Source organism: Fringilla coelebs (assembly GCF_963513975.1).
Source record: "Fringilla coelebs genome assembly, chromosome: 1".
Taxonomy (NCBI): Eukaryota; Metazoa; Chordata; class Aves; order Passeriformes; family Fringillidae; genus Fringilla; species Fringilla coelebs.
The window spans coordinates 3,408,885-3,425,635 of NC_140028.1; the positions used below are offsets into that span (position 1 = coordinate 3,408,885).

Below are 16,751 nucleotides of genomic sequence, written 5' to 3' on the forward strand. Positions count from 1 at the left end.
GATGGACTGGGAGGGCTGGCTGGTGTCATGTTAGCTGGAGTTCCCATCACATTTCTGCCTCTCTGTGGAATAAAGACCATATGGGAGCCAGAAGAGAGGTCATTTCAATGCTTTGCTTGGTGATTTTGTGCGACAAGTGTTGTCAAATTTGTGGTATTCTGTCCCTTCTGATAGACAAATGGGGAGTGAGGCAGGACCAGGGTTGGGAGGGGGTTATTTTCGGAGGGGTCTCAGACATGCAACTTCTGAAGCAAAGATTTTACTGCTGATAAAGTACAGGCACTGACAGAAGCTGTCACCATCCTGATAAAGCCTTTTTTTTTTTTCCCCTATCAGCAGCTGCATATAGCATCTCCCCACTGGTAGAATAAATCTGATAAAAAAATGTAGTTGTAAGCAGCAATGATTTTATCCTGGTGAAAAGATTTTACCCGACAAGAAAAATGTTGTGCCTGGGCATAATTTTTTAGATATGATGAACAACAGCATGGCATGACCCTCAGTCCTAAGGATTTTGTGTTAAAAGAACTACTGAGCATATCAGATATACTCAACTTTTTCCTCTGCTATAATTTTTTTTTCCATTGGCAGACCTCGGTTTATAGATACATCTTGACAAAAATCTGCCAGAGGCAAATTTCAACAAAAGAACAACTTCAAACACATCCAATTAACAATTTATGAAAGGAAATCCGACAGAAAATTACACAGAGATTCACAGGGCATAAAATTTAGCACTAAATCAAATTTATTGTGGAAGTGCCTGTACAGGGAGTTATGGCCCCTTCTAGTGCAGTGTCAAAGGGAACTTTATCTGTGGAGGCTCAGCGAGTGCCCTCCATCTGATCTTTTCTTGCTATAAATAAAATGTTTTGTCAGACATGGCAATGAACATAACTCAGAAGGGAATGAAGAGCACTGATAAGCCCAACTATATACAGCTTTCAATCAGAAGCATTAGAAGTGATTAGATTTCTTCAGAGTTTCAGATTTAAGATTTTTTCGCTTTATCACAGAAATGAGGGGCTCAGTACCATGGACAGCACAAAAAAAAAAAAAATCACTTTTATTTGTTAGCACAGCCTACAGACCGTGATAGCAGGTCATGGTGACTGTATTTAACATTATTATGGAGCCATTTTTATGTCTGGAAGGAAATATCAGTCCCTCTGCATCCTGTTGTTTTACTGATTTACTCATTCTGCAGCCATGGTTGGATTTTTTCAGAAGATGTTAAGGATGCAAACACATGTAATCGCCTTCAGCAGCTCTGAAATTAACTTAGGTCGCTCCTTTGTTTAGAGAAAAAGGTCTGTGTCTAGACCTTTACCTATTTAAACATGTGGGTAGCTGGTTTTCTTCCAAAAGATGACTGGGCAGCAGCCCTTGCATTGTGTTTTGTGAGTTATTTGCAGGGCTATTTACAGATACCAGACCCAGCCAGTGAGGATGACAAATAAAGTTGACACAGGCCAAGATAAAGCATATTTATGGTACAGCTGTGTTATTCCATGGACTAACCTAATATGAAGAGCTGGTTGCTGCCTCTGCTGTTGTCCCTGTGCTCCCACATCAGAACAGGAAACATTTGAGCACTTGTAAATTTGTCATCTTCCCCTGAAATTCACAGGACATTGCATAGGACAAGCATGGCTTTGGGGGTCCATTCGTAGGCATTGAGGTCCTTGCTGTGACCAGAGCACACAAATTTCTCCAGAACACTTCTCCTGTGTCTCCATAAGGAAGATTCTTGGGATCTTCCAGCCCACTTGGCCAGGTGCAGTTTGCCTCTGCTCATCTGAGCCCACTGGTGAAGATGAGAGGACACCTCTGTCACAAAATGAAGCATTAGAATACCCCAAGGGTTTTTTCCAGAGTCCATTAATGCACTCTTTTGGCACTGAAACGCTCAACCAGGAAAGTTAGTGTCCAAGGCACGTAATAATTAGTGAATAAAACACCCCCAGAGTATCTTAATCCTATTAAAATATGTCTTATAAAGTGTAAATTAATCTTTAACCTAATTTTAAATGATGATTTTCTTCCTGTAACAGACCCTTTCTCAGTAGATACCTGGAAAGCAGAAGGTGAAACAATGTAAGACATTAATGTCAAAGCTTTTCATCTTCTGCTCATATTTTGAAAGATACTTGAGTGTTTGATTTTCTTACTTCCTTCTACTTCTTCCATCACCCCACTTCCTTCACCACGTTGTGTTATTTTCCCTGTCTCCAATGAGGTATGGTGATGATAATAATGAATTAATTTCATAAGACAGAGTCTAAGTGCAGGCCAATGCAAAAATTCCTTTCTTTCTAAATACGGGAATTGCATACTTTTAAAGAGTTAAAGCAGAGTTAGAGAGTTAAATAAACATTTCCAGACTCAAATCTTCCCAGTCCTTCCAGTTCTCCAGTCCTGTGCCCTTCCATCATAAATGCCCCATGGCCTCACTTCCTGCTCACACTGTGGGAATTGAGGGGAATTAATACTTCTGAAGATGTAGCCACAGTAAGACAGTAAAGGCTTTTATTTTTTGATCATCACTCCCAGTCTCTGGGCTTCAGATAAACCCAGATTCAGAGAACTGAACATCCCCTGAGTACTTGTTTTCTCCTGTAGCTTTCAGAGGCTTTGAGGATGTTTAGGTCAAGGAGGTGCTGTGGCCACTGCCATTTCTTCTTTCAACTTCAGAGCGTCAGAAGCACTTGGTTTGCTTTTTTTTATTGTAACTTTTGGTTAGGAGTCAAAGCTCAGCTCAAGACCAAGTTAGAGGACCATGAACATTTTTTGAAATGGAATCCTCATGCAGTTATAAGGTTGGAACCTTCAACAGCACCTCTTAGTTTAGAACTTGAGCTCAGCCTACAAACCAGCTTGACTCTGTTCATTCTCCAAATTCAGTCAGGACTGAACCTGACACAGGCTCAGAACCCAAAGGCTGGTGGAAAAGACCTTGTTAAACCTCTGCCCCTACTTTTTGTGTAGTTCCAACCAGTTCTTGAACAAGGTTTTAAAATCTGGACCTGAATATAAGTGCAGCTCTCAAAATAGAAGAAAATGGTATCTTGAGGCTTATAGAACAAGTTAGGGGCTTAAAAAAACAAAAGGGAGAGAAGCCTATTAAAGAGGCAGATAGGCCATGGGGGGATGATTTCAAACTGAAAGAGGAGATATTTAGGTTAGATATTAGGAAGAATTTCTTTCCTCAGAGGGTGGCGAGGCACTGGAATGCCCAGAGAAGCTGTGGCTACCCCATCCCTGGAAGTGCTCCAGGACAGGTTGAGAGGACCTTTAAAGTCTTTTCAGCCCCAAACATTCTGTGACTCTCTGACTGTGATCAGATGTGCCAGAAAAACCAGGAAAACTCCACAGAATGAACACCACAAACCTGTGAGTTGCTCAAGGTGATCACTCTGCGCTCACATCACTGCAGTGATTTCCCCCGTTCTTAAGCTGTGCCATTTATCTCATAAATGGAGAAGATTGGAGCCTTTGTATTTTGAATGTTACAAGCTGGATCATAAAGTCTTCAATACAAATGATTCGGATTTCTCTGTGCCTGAGAAAGTGTCTAATTCAGGAAGAATTTTCAGGGAAATTAAACAAGGTAAATGTGTTATTTTTTCAGCTGCACATCAGCGTTTTGTTTTGTCAGAACTGTGGAAAATTGAATTTGGTTATTGGGGCCCTAAAGTAGCTCAAGAGATCTGACTTCAGGTCCTGACATTTCCTTTGAGACTTGAAAGGTTTCCTGTCATGTAATTTACTTTCCTCCTCTTCACCTTTCCGCCACTGTTTATGCCATCTCTTATATCAATATTTCCTTTCCCCACACTAAAGCTGTGTAAAACTGGAAAACATTTACACTTCCTTTGCTTTCTTTCCATTCTCCCCTCTCAGCAGAGCCCTAAGGCCCCCTTCTCTGACCTGCCTGACGATGAGAAGATCTTTAACGGAGGTGATGGCACGTGGCAGAGCCAGGGCCAGGACCAAGCCTTGCTCTCGGAAATCACGGAGGAGGATTTGGAAGCCATCCGCCAGCGGGAAGAGGCCATCCAGCAGATTGAGGTCAGTAACCTCCTCCCACCACCAGGTTTTGTGAGCTGGAAGTGCAAATCCTTGCGTTGGGCCTTGCTCAACGTGAAGGAAATCCTGATGTACATCGCTGCCAGTACGGCGCCACTAAAAACGGGGGAGATTAGCAAGAATTTCTAAACATGGGATTGGGAGATAGAAGGAAAAGTTGGAAATCTGTGTGATTTGGAATGAAAACAAGAGTTAGTTACTGCTCATGGGTTGATGGTTGGGTTCTTCCCAGTGAGTCTTCCATGGCAGAGTCTGTGGTGCTTTAAGTGAGCTGGGTTCTGCAGCAAAACAACTTCAACAACTTCAGCAGCTGGAATTTGTCACAGGCAAAAAACACTAAGCTTTACCATTAGAGACAATAATAGGTAGACAAAAGGAAATAACTTGTTAACCTTTTCAAATTATTCAGTATTTTGCTGTGTCAAAGTATTTGGACATTCTTGATGTAGTTAAAAGAGGACATACTATTTTTATTCCCTTTTTTTTTTTTTTTTGAAAACGCTGTAAAAATATGCAATAAAAGGAACAAAAAGAGGCCTAAATAAGTTCAACATCCCACATTTTTCTTTTTATACTTCCCTTTTCATGCTTTTGGGAAACTCTTGCTAGTTAAATTTAAGCGATAAATGGGTAAAACAAGAACATGTTAAACCTTCCTAATTTGTATGCTTTTACAGACCTAAACTCAAGATGAACCAAAAAAAAAAGAGGGCTTCAGAATAATCAGAACATTTAATTAAGGGCTATACTTTGTCCTTTAATTGGATTGGGCTAATTTTATCAGGATAGATTTTGGGTTGCAGTACTACAGGAACTGTGATTGAGTTAACAGTGCAAAAGGGGACAAAAGTTCCTGCTGGGGGTTGGTGCTTTGAGGTTGGGACCTCTGTTTGCAAACAGTGATGGCCACACATGACTCAGCTCTCCAAGTCAGAAATTTTGACAATTTTACAGGTGGAGGTGGAGGTCAGTGTTTGTCTAATTTCTGTTGTGGTTCACTGAGCAGAGATAAATGAGCTTTGTGGACTTGCGTCCATTATTGGGGTGAAACTGTCAATGAATATTGTCACACTGAGTATCTTTTGCTGTGAATTGTCATTTTGCACTTTGAGGGATCTCAGTGCATCCAGCAGGACAAACTGTAGGGAACTTTGTTGCAAAGAGAATGCATGGTTTTGGGGCGTTCCTGCACTTTGATGTTCAGGAGGGATGGTAGGAAATGTATTTCTGAAATTATCTTGTGAGCAGCACCACCAACTCACCGGAGATATGTGAGAAGAGTCTGAGTAGAATCTTGTGCTGAGTTTTCAGGGATGACCCTGCTTGAGCAGGGATGTTGCACCAGATGACCCCACTGTGGTGCCTCAGCCATCGTATGGTTCTGTGATTTTGTGATCCCTTTTGTTTCAAATATAATCTGAGCCTTTTCTAGTTTGTCTTTACATTGCCCCTGTCCTCCTCAGGGATAAAACTCCACATTTAGTAGTTGCCCATTAGGCAGTGAGGAATGACAACCCCCAAGGCTGCCTCGAGCCCACCAGCTTTGTAAAATCAAGACATGTATTTGTGTCTCCTTGGAGAGATCTTTATTTATTTTGCTGGTTAAATCCCATTTCTGTGCCACAATCTGATGTCTCTGCACCAAGTTGCACAGGACCATGTGGCTATGGTGGGGTAGTTGAGGGGGTGAAGTGAACCCAATCACAGTCCTAAACAACTTAAAAAAAAAAATCTATGTTCATGTGTTGTGCAGGGTTTGTATCTATTGACTTGATCCTGGATGCCTTTCTGCCTAATATGAAATTACCTCTGAATAGCTTAGTTTATGCAATTAATGATTTAGTCAGCTTAAGCAGTTAATGATGTTTAGGCTTTTGCTTCCTGAGAATTACCCATTTTTTCCCCATCTCCTCTATCCATTTTGCTTTGCTCTCAAAGATCCCTGTTCATCCTCTAACGAGGGCTGCATTCCACAAACATTATTTCAAATGTAGTTTAAACATTTCTCCTCAGGGGGAAAATATTTAGGACTGATGGTATTTTGTTTAACATGTCTTTTGAAAGAAATATAATGAAAATGAGTTTTTTTGGACAGCATTGTTCCTCTCCCCAGCTGTATTTGAATAAGCAGATGGTTCTTTTAAATAATTTTCACTGTGTTTTGTTTTTCTGTTTGTTGACCCACATGAGCATATTTTTTTGTGAAAGGACTCATCTTGCACATTAAAACTTCCCTGTTTTCAGTAGAAATTGTGGGTACACAGAGGATTCCTTGAGCTCACAGCCACCACAACAACTTTTTTCCAGTATATTTTCACAACCAGTGAGTAGCCAAGAAGGTTAAAATGACACATTATTCCTAACTGTTGAACATAACTGATAAACCAAATTTATTGCCAATTTGATGTATAGCATGTGTTGTCCTTTATTCTTTGGGGACCAGAGAACAGAGCTGTGCAGGACTTGTTTTGTGCAAGTAGATTGGTCTCACTGGGATTTCCATGTTGCTGCATATCCAGGACCAGAAACATGCAGATTTTGAGCAGCACAGGAGACATTGAAAGAGCATCACATCTTCTGGTTACACACAACTTCAGAGAAGCTAAAGTTACTGGTACCTACCAGTGACCTACTGGTACCTCATGGTGCTGGTACCAGTTGTGGGACTTTTTCTTAGGAGACACTGAATTTGCCCTTTTTGCAAGAAAACCCTTCTTCATTGCTGAAGAAATAAGGGAATAAATTCTCTTTTCGTCTTGTGTCTTGAAAAACAGATATAAAATTGTGCCTATAATAGACATTTTCTAAATGTTCCAATGACTTTTTCCCACTTGTGTGTTTTCCAAAATCTCTTCAGAGGTTTGGGTTAATGGGACATTGTTCTCTATCGGGCACCTCCCTCGAGGCACTTTGCAGTTCACAGTTTCCACCTAGACAGATAACAGCCAAGTCAAAAGTTCACCTGGCTGTTCATTTTATTTAAATGTGCTCCTTTTGCTATTGCTTGCAGATTAAAACCAGAGACGTCTGCAAGGGAGATGTCTCGCCAAAACCTTACTTTTTGGATAAAGATCTTTATTGCTTGGAAATGTCAAAATCTGGTAGGACACAGCAGCCTTGACACAAGTGTTATTTCTTAAAATATTGCTTTGAACTGTTATATAAAACCTATTTTAACTTGAACTGTATTGGCAGTGAATAATAGATGCCATAACAGCTTTATATATAGCACTGTAAAATGTGCCATCAGAAATACATGAGCTGAACTGCAATGTGCATTGTCAGTGCTCAGTGCTGGCACAAGCTCTGCCATAGCAAATATATATATATAATATATGTAATTTACCATCCCACACCTTTCATTTGCACCTGTGGTCATCTGAAAAATGGGAGGAGATAAAAGTTTGAGAAGAAATAGATAAGCACTGAATGGGGAACTTCACAGAATTTCAGCTGGTGACTGGAAAGACCTATAAAAAAAGATTTTAAATGCCGTATTGATTCAGAAAGCCTCCTATGATCCCCCACATGCAGACAGCTTCCCCAGGGGTGATGAGAAAGGAAAATGAGGAAAACCTCCCCCAAGGTGGTCCACCAACCCTTTTCCCCTCTCACAGCAGTTTCCCATCCCCATGCTCTGCTTCCAGAGTGGGAGGTGTCCCTTCCCATGGCACAGGGGTTGGAACAAAATTATCTTTAAGGTCCCTTCCAACCCAAACCACTTTGTGACTCCATGATATCCTGAGGAAAGCAAAACACATCCAGCATTTTAGTTGATGCATCCCTTGGCAAAAAAAAGAAGGAGAGATGGATAGGTTGTGGCAACAGGTGTGAGGAAAATGCTTTTATTTTTAGGAGAGGTTGTTCCCTCTGGGTCGTTGCTGAGAAATGTTGATGTTTATTCCCTATCTGTTTTGAAGAGAAGTGATAGATGCCAGCCTCCACGCCTGTCACTCAAGCCTTTGTAGGCAGACAGAAAATGAAGCACAATAAAAATAAAACAAAAGAAAGCCCCACAGAGTCGGGCAGAGTGTGTTTGCTAGTTCAGACATGTTCCTTGCTCCCTCATTACTACGTATCATTTCTTCCTGAGGGCTGTTTTCAGTAAAATCTCTCACCGATGGTTGCAGTTTAGAGAGTTTAGTGCAAGCTATTTTATACCTTTCATCAGCTTCAATAGTCCAGGGCTTTGACTTATGAGGGCCCTGCCTGTCTCTTCACAGAGGCTTTTTTGACTCAGAGTAATGTATAAATAACACCAGATCATGACAAGCACCATCCGTGAGCGATCTGGCGCCGTGTGAGTGTCAAGCTCTCCTCATGACAGCACTGGGGACCCTAATTATCCTGAGCTGCAGAGCTGCCTGCCAGGTTGACATGGCCATCCCTGGGACTGGTATTGAGTTGTTCCCTAAAGAACCAGCTCCAGTGTGCTGCCCAGTCTAATTTAAAATGACCCGAGCTGCAGGACTGCTACCATTTATTTCGGGAGACTATTTCACGGTCCAGCAGGCTTCGGTGTTGATGAAATGCTTCCCTCTGTTCTTGCTAAAGATCCCTTTCTCATTCTCGGCTTTTCACACCTAGTGAAACTCTGCTGGACCCTGCAAATAATTCTTCTTCCCCTTTGGCTTTTAAACTCTTCAAATGCTAGCAGTTATCCTCTTCTTCACAAGCTGGTGTCCCTGGCTCTTCAGTCACTTCAGCGCTCTCTTCTCAATTATTTCCCATTTGTTAGTTCTTTGCTCCTGCAGCAGCAGACTGTATATAGGATTTTGGTGTTGTACCAGAGCTGAACAGAAGAAATGTGTAAAAAGCCCCATGGATCCAGTTCAGAGATTACAAGTCCTGATGGAAAATTTCTAGATAATTCCTGCACTAGAAAATTAAACTCAGCGAAGACGCTCGAACATGTTCGTTACACTTTTTAATTGTTAAGCATATCCTGACAGACTTTTGACCCAGATTAGCCAGTACTTACCCAGTTACTGACACAGTTTGAGCAATAATATTTTCTAGAGGCAATTTTGGTGCACCCACACTGTTCAGAGGGTAAGGGGATTTAATGATGTGCATGCAATTAAGTGCAGTTTCAGTGCCTGAGAACTGGCATTTCCCATGTCCTTGCACAGCTACAGCTCTATTGATTTATGAGTTGATCACAAAAATTTCCTCTAGTCCTCACTGACATTTAGGGGAGAGGAGCAGCAAGGTGAATTAAGGGTGAATTTTGTGGGAAACTGTGCAAGCCTGAGGGCGAAATGAGGTGTAGTGAAAACAGCAGCTGGCCTCTTTGAAAATTTGGAGAAGCCTTAGCAAGTCTGGAGAACAAAGAGCAGCCTATCCCAGTGGAATCCTGCAGTGGCCATTTCCATTGAATATTGATTTGACTGTGCCTCTCTCTCTGTGCCCCTGTGGCCTCCAACACTCCTGCATTGCTGTAAGAGACTTCCCTTCATGTCAAAACCACTCACACTCAATCTCCACATCTTTAGCATGTTGCTTTCAAACTGCCACTGTCATGCCAGGCAGATCTGAAAAGTTTCATTCTTTTTAGATTCAGGGGTTCTGTGAGGCTCACAGAATATCCTGAGCTGGAAGGGACCCACAAGGATCACTTAGTCCAGCTCCTGGCCCTGCACAGGACACCCCAAAAATGCCTCTGAGAGCTTTTCCCAAAAAAAAAGTGTTTTTTTTTTTAACTCTGTCAGGCTGGTGCTGAGACCACTGCCCTGGGGAGCTGTTCCAGTGCCCAACCACCCTCTGGGGGAAGAACCTTTCTGCTAATATCCAACCTAAACCTCTCCTGACACAGCTGCAGACTGCTCCCTCAGGTTCTATCACTAAAACACATCACATGCTGTATTTCCTTCTCTTTCTGTTTTCCCACTCTTTATTGGGTGCTACTGTTATAAATATATTGATACACATCCATCAATTCTGTAATCCCAGTACATCCAAGAGAGGCAAGAGATGAAATCCCGCTGGGTAACACATTGTGAAGATTCTCTCATCATCTCCTTTCTGCTCACACATCACTTTTGCTACGACTGCATGCAAAAGTCCAAACTTTTTCTTCTTGCCTGGCAAAAACTGTATTTCTTCCTCTCCTCATGGAAATGATTAGAGCTTGTATATTTTTGCAATCAGTGTTTCATCAGGGATACGTGTACAGCCTTGGATATCCCTTTGCAAGACAGCAAGGTTTCAGGAATATATCACAAATCTTTTTTAGCCCTAGGCAATTTCTCATGTCTCAGGTGTAACCTTATGACTAAACTGTGTGTAGTGAAGTGTTTTTAAATAAATTGGAGAGGTTTCCACTGTGTGCTAGAGATAATTTTCCTTTTCTCACTTACATTCCCAGTGCCTTATCCAAAGCCTGTTGGTGTCAGGGAGTTTTGCCCTAAACCCTTTCCTTCATGCCCTATTCCTTAAGTGAGCTTGCATGAAGAAGGCAGTAATGAAAACCTGGATTCAGCAAATCCCTTATGTATGTCTTAAAAGCTTTTCTGAATAGGGATGGACTTTAGAACCTACTAAAAGTGAAGTATTTCCTCTGCAGAAGGAGAAAATAGTGCTGAGACACACACAATTTGCCAGCAATCTGAATTTTAGGAAGACACATCTGCATATTTATATCCACAGAAGCTGAGCTGAGTTAAAGTCTCCTGTATGACCTGTCAATGTGCAATGATAAGGCAAAGAGCTGGAAAGAGAGAGATCTCCAGTGCTGGTGGTGAAATATTGTTTTTCTTCTGCAAATCCTCCTGCTTAAGTGTTAATATTTCTTTGGTGAAAAGAATGTGTTACTTTCCTCCTCCATTTACTGCACTTTTGCCTAAGTTTTTGCCACCAGATGATGACTGTCTCAACAAAGGCAACATCTTGCCCCTATTTCTGTTAGCACAGAGAGTACAAACATCAAATGCCTCATCCACACAGGGATTTTTGTGGCTGTGATTTGCTGCCTCAAAGGGGAATTACCCTCTCACCTATCAGGTTAGAGTGGTTCACTCTCTAGTTCTCTGATGCTAATTAATAACAATCTACATCAATAGCCCATAAGCCAGCTGAGATCCTCTAGCAGTGCTCAAAAGAGCTGTTCCAGAAGGTTTGGCTTCTCATCTTCCTGACTTGAGTGCTGTGCTTTATTTTTTAATTATTTTGGGTGGGGAAATCAGGACTTTCCCCAGTCAAGATGGGGGGGAATAACAGCAGATGAGTCTTAAGTCATGGAAATATAAAAGTTCCTGTTGGCAAAGCCCTGAAGCATCTCAAGAACCCACTGGAGAGTGAGTCAGCCCTCCCTCATTAGGGCTCAGCAGAGAGGGAAGTGAACCAAGGATATTGAAAAGACCCCACAGAGGTAACAAGGGAAGAGATGACTGAGAAGGACAATGAAATCCACATTTCACAGCAAGACCTGTTCCCATTCCCTCCTATTTACCAAAAGGTGCCTGGTCCTTTATAAATTATCCTTGACAGGAATATTCTCCCACATCCTCACAGAAATGAGACTGAAAATCACATTCTTAACATTGTTAACAATGAATGTCGAATTTTAGAGGCTGATGACAAAGACAGTATTAGTTTATGCCCTCTGCACTGTGCAGGCTCATTTAATTCAGGTGTTCTTTAACACTTTTAATTGGTCCTTTATGAGAGAGGATGTTACAGAACTGTCTATCCCTACCACCCTGTTCACTCTTTATCTACTCAGAGTGTCTCCTCTGGTTGTCATTTCCTTCTCTGCACTGAAGTCACCTCTTCCCATCTGTATTGAGGCTCTCAGATGACTCACTGGAGGCAGAAAGACTATTAGACTCACCTAGGAGCCATGGAGAATTGCAAATTTTAGTGTTATAATATATTTCCTTCAGTGCAAATTTTTAGCTAGACCCCAGAGCAGCCTGGTCTGACCTCAGAGTTGGTCCTGCTGCGAGTGAGAGGCTGGACTTGAGCTCTCCTGTGGCCTTTTCAAACCTGAATTATCCTGTGATCTCATGATCCCATTATCTCTCCACCTCCTTTGACTGCACCACTGAGGGCTACCAAAAGTTCATGTGTTAATCTTGCTTCAGTCTAAAGACAAAACATCTCTATTTCCCTGCCTGTGTGAGCTCCTGAGTGAGGCTCATTCTCCCTCCTCTCCCATCCATCGTCCCCACGGACAGGAGTTCATGCTTTGCTCCTCTGTTCGTACCACATTTGCCATTTATTTGGGGAAATAATTAGGATATTTTACCCATCAGAAAGATGGGTGTCCCTGGAAGAGAAGTCCTCTGAGGTGACCCAGTGCCCAGTGGGTCTGTGTGCCCAGAGGAGCTGTGGCTGCCCCATCCCTGGAAGTGTCCAAGGCCAGGCTGGACAGGGCTTGGAGCAACCTGGGACAGTGGAAGGTGTCCCTGCCCTGGGGGGCTGGAACAAGATAATCTTTCAGGTCCCTTCCAACCCAAACCATTCTGTGATTTTGATGCAGAGATATAACCAGAGTCAGGCTCCAGAAGAATTCATAATTCTTTTGTCCAGCAATAACTGGAATGCAGATGTGGTTTGGTCATGTTGGCATCAAAATCTGCATTTTTAAAAGTGTGGACTCTGATCGATGAGGAAAAAGTTGCAATGTCTTCTAATTTAAGGCTAAGGGATTGCTGTTGAAGGATGTGTGGTAGAAAGATATTAGATCCAAGATCAACACATGTCCAGATGGTTTTTTTGTAATTTTACTCTTAACCTCTTCTACTAAGCTGTCAGGACTAAAATGATTCATCTGGATCCCTCAAAGTGTTCCTGTGAATGTCTTAAGGTTTCCTTTCCAGGTCTTAAACTGTTCCATGGCTTTAAATTGAAAGAGAGCAGGTTTAGATCAGATATTAGGAATAATCCCTTCCCTGGGAGGGTGCTGAGGCCCTGGCACAGGTTGCCCAGAGAAGCTGTGGCTGCTCCATCCCTGGAAGTGTCCAAGACCAGGTTGGATGGGGCTTGGAGCAACCTGGGATGGTGAAAGGTGTCCCTGCCCATGGCAGAGGGTTGAAACAAGATGAACTTTAAGGTCTTTTACAACCAAAACTATTCCATGATTCTCTGCTGTACCTACAGCAACAAACATCTGCTTATTTTAACTCTGCCTTTGGAGCTGCTGTTTTTTGGAACAAATGTTCCTGAATTTCATCTTTCCTTATCAGTTCTCCCACGAGGGATAAAAGCTGCCATGGATTTCTCACCGTGCACCTATTCCCACTTCACAGCTGGAGAAATGGAGACATTATGGATTGTTTCTCTGCCAGTGGAGCTCCATAGAAATGCAAATGCCTTGCTTAAGACCTGGGAAAGAGTCAGGATCGGTGCCAGGATTGAAATGCTGCTTGCTCTGTACTTCCATACCCAATTCTCCTCAGACTGTGCTGGGATGAGAGATCCAAATACAAGATCTGGCATATTTAGCTTCTAATTTTTCTCCCTGTTTGAATTGTGAGGCAGAAGGAACGTGCTCCTGTTCAGAAAACACACTGTCATCCACTCAGCTTGGATGAAGCTCAAGGAAAACCCTGATCCTCATTTGTAACTGAGGGAAGATCTTCCCTGCAGGGGGGATGTGAAGTTTCACCCATGATATCATGACTTTATCAGGAGACGCTGAACAGCAGCCACTCTGAAAGCACAGATTGCTCTGTCAGAGACAGAGAACCTCTGAAAAATCTTCAGATGTGAAGATGAGGCTGCAGGAGGGAGGGCAGGGGGGAAGAACTGCTCTGTGCTTGTAGACATGAAACACACCTGAGGGAAAGCCTGCAGGTGAATATCAGTTGTGTCAGACAACATGGTGTTGAGGGGTTAAAGATGAGTTTCTGGGTGTTGTGGGCCTGAGACGGATGTGCTCAAGGATTCAGTGCTTAGAGCTGAGTGCTGGAGTGCCACCCTGATTTTTTAAGATTTTCTAAGCCTTCTAAAGTTTATGTTCTTGTAACGAACTTTCTCACACACTTTATGTGAATAACTTATTGTTTTGCATTCTCTTATAGAAGAGAAATTTAATTGTTTGTCCAGTGTCATTGGAGAGGTGGCACTGTCACCCTCCAATCCACTGTCACTTTTGAAAATCTATAAATGTCAGAGTCAAAAATTAAAAGTTCTTTTTTTGCCATCGGAAAGCTGCGTGTCTGCATAGTGTTATTTCATAACCTTCAGTGACACTGGAGACTTCTGTCAGCATGTGCTGATTTTCTGAACTATTCCTTTATTGCAAAAGGAATTTTTGCTCATTTTGCCCCACTCATGGTTCCTGGCAGACCCTTTTCTCTCCTGGAAGTGGTGAGAGCCCAGATATCTGTTGGTGTTGAGGAGGAGCAGCTTTGAATCTCATGCAGCACTGAGAGCTCTTACATGCTCTTTGAAAAGGCTGCTAGTTCCTCATGCAGGACAAAACTCACTTCATCTGCAAGACCAGTGCTTGGAGGTAGCAGCTACTCTCTCTTTGCCTAACCAGTTTTAGGAACTGGCCACAAATCTAGCGAGTTTGAGGAATTACAGTATCATAGAATTGCTCAGATTGGAAAAGACCTTTAAGGTCATCAATCAAACCATTGATCTGACTGCCAAACTCACCACTACACCATGTCCCCAAGGGCCATATCTAAACATCTTTTAAATCCCCCACAGATGATGTCTCTACCACTGTCCTGGGCAGCTATGCCAGGACCTGACAACCCTTTTGGGAGTTTATTCTTTTTTTTAATATCCAGCCTAAACCTTCCCTGGTGCAACTTGGGACCATTTCCTCTTGACCATTGCTTGTTACTTGGGAGAAGAGACCAAACCCCTCCTCACTGCAACCTCCTGGGAGGATAGAGGACAACACTGCTCGTGCTCCTGATCCCTTAATCAGTCATCCCAAGCCCTTGAAGTCTCTTGATTGTCCTTTTTATTGCAACTTCATTGCTACCTAGCACAGAAAAAATCAATAATGGACAATAATCTGAGGGTTGTAGCAGGATAGGAAGTTTTCACATCTTTAGCCCAGAGCCCATGGAGCCAGAGGACTGTTCTAAGTGGGTCTGGTCTGCACATTGGGCTTTGTTTTCCCTGCAGAATGGAGCCTTTTCAGCTGCTCTGTCATCTGTACCAAACAGGTGAACCAAAGTACCTTCAGAAAACTTCAGTTTAACAAGGATTTCATGAATTTGATGGTTCAGTCTCAGACAAGAAAGCACCTGCCCAGAATCACTGCAGCTGAAGGGGGTTGCCCAAAGTAACCCATATGCTCTCCCCACTGCCCAAAACAGGCACAACTACTCCTGGAGAGTCTCCCTCCTGTGGTTTCCAGGGATTTGTGTCTTTCTCAACAAAATTCAGGTGAGAGCAGAAGTGACTTTTTATTTTTGGTATTTTTAGCGTGGGTGGGGGCACTCAGGAGTGGGAGACCAGTAGAGGCAAAGTGAAGGATGTCTTGATCAGTGATGATTCAGCAGAATTTCATATTTAGTCTTGTTTTGACAGTCTCTATAAAAATCCTGCAAATTGCTGCCAACTTCAGTCCTTCAGCCTGATTTGATTACTGGGTGCTGTGAGCTGCCCAGATCCAAAAGTCACTCTGTAAGCACCAGCCCCTGTATTTGGTATGATACTTCGAAACAGTCCTTAAAAATTAATTTTTTGGAGCATTTCAGGTGTCTCACAAGGTATTTCTGCCATCCTCTTTTTCGTTGCTAAATGCATCCAAGAAATGTAAAGTGGGGATGGGAGGGGTGGGTAGAAGGAAATTGAGAGCAAACCCCATGACTCCTCTGCCTCCCTGATTTCAGCTCATGCTTGTATATATAAGTCTCAGCATTGGGATGCAAGGACTTTTGGAATTAAATCCTTCTATCCTGAGTGTATCTGGAGGAAATAAAAGGAAATCCTGCACCTTTGCATGTTGGTGCTGGTTGCTTAGGAGGGAGTCACCTCCTACTGAAGTCTGACAGGGCTAAGTCGTGTTGCCTCAGTTGTTTCCCCCTGATGTTCTTTCCAATTTATATCACTGAGAAGGGTTAAGGAAGGTGACTTCAGGTGTTGCCATTAGAAAGTCAAATTGCAAAAATAAAGCATTAAAAATAAATGCCGCAGTGGAATTGCTGAGCCAGGGAATAAAGAGCTTTAAATGCAAGCAGGGAACTGGCTGTGCATTTCTCCACCAGTCACCTGTCTCCCTGTCTGAGGAAGGATTAAGGACTCTGTGTCTTTTAGTCCTGCATCTTCCCATTCAGCTCCAGGTGCTGCTGAATGTCACCACTTTTTACAGCTTGCCTATTAAGATTTAGAGGAACTTCCTTCCTTTTATTTGGATGTCAGGAGGAAGATTATTGCTTGTTCTGAGTCACTTCATAGGAGAGACCCAAGGAGAGTCTCTCATAAAAGTGTAGATTTTAAATATGGGTGGTATTCCCTAAATAAACTTCAGGAATCTGGTGAGTGGGTAAATTTGCTTATAGGGTGGATCCCCAGCTATGGGGAATTGTAATAGATCCACTGACTTCCATTCTCTCAGTGAACTGGTCTCTCCTTTTGAATGACTTTCAAACTCCTCCAAAGAAAAGCATGAACAGCATTTCTGTCATGCACAGCTTTCCTCTCCCCTGGGTGTTTTTGCAGGAGCACAAGGTATTTTACAACCACACTCA

The 16,751-nt window shown here is 42.5% G+C and overlaps 1 protein-coding gene across 8 annotated transcripts in view; it reads left to right on the forward strand.

Moving 5' to 3' along the window:
* TSNARE1 (t-SNARE domain containing 1) overlaps nt 1-16,751 on the forward strand; it is a 456,292-nt gene that overhangs the window by 241,686 nt on the left and 197,855 nt on the right. For 7 of the 8 annotated variants that reach the window (XM_084226302.1, XM_084226301.1, XM_084226304.1 and 4 more), the window contains one exon: nt 3,904-4,071. In XM_084226302.1, coding sequence (XP_084082428.1) covers nt 3,904-4,071 — 168 coding nt within the window. The remainder of the gene's footprint in view (nt 1-3,903; nt 4,072-16,751) is intronic. The other variant, XM_084226305.1, reaches the window with a different exon arrangement.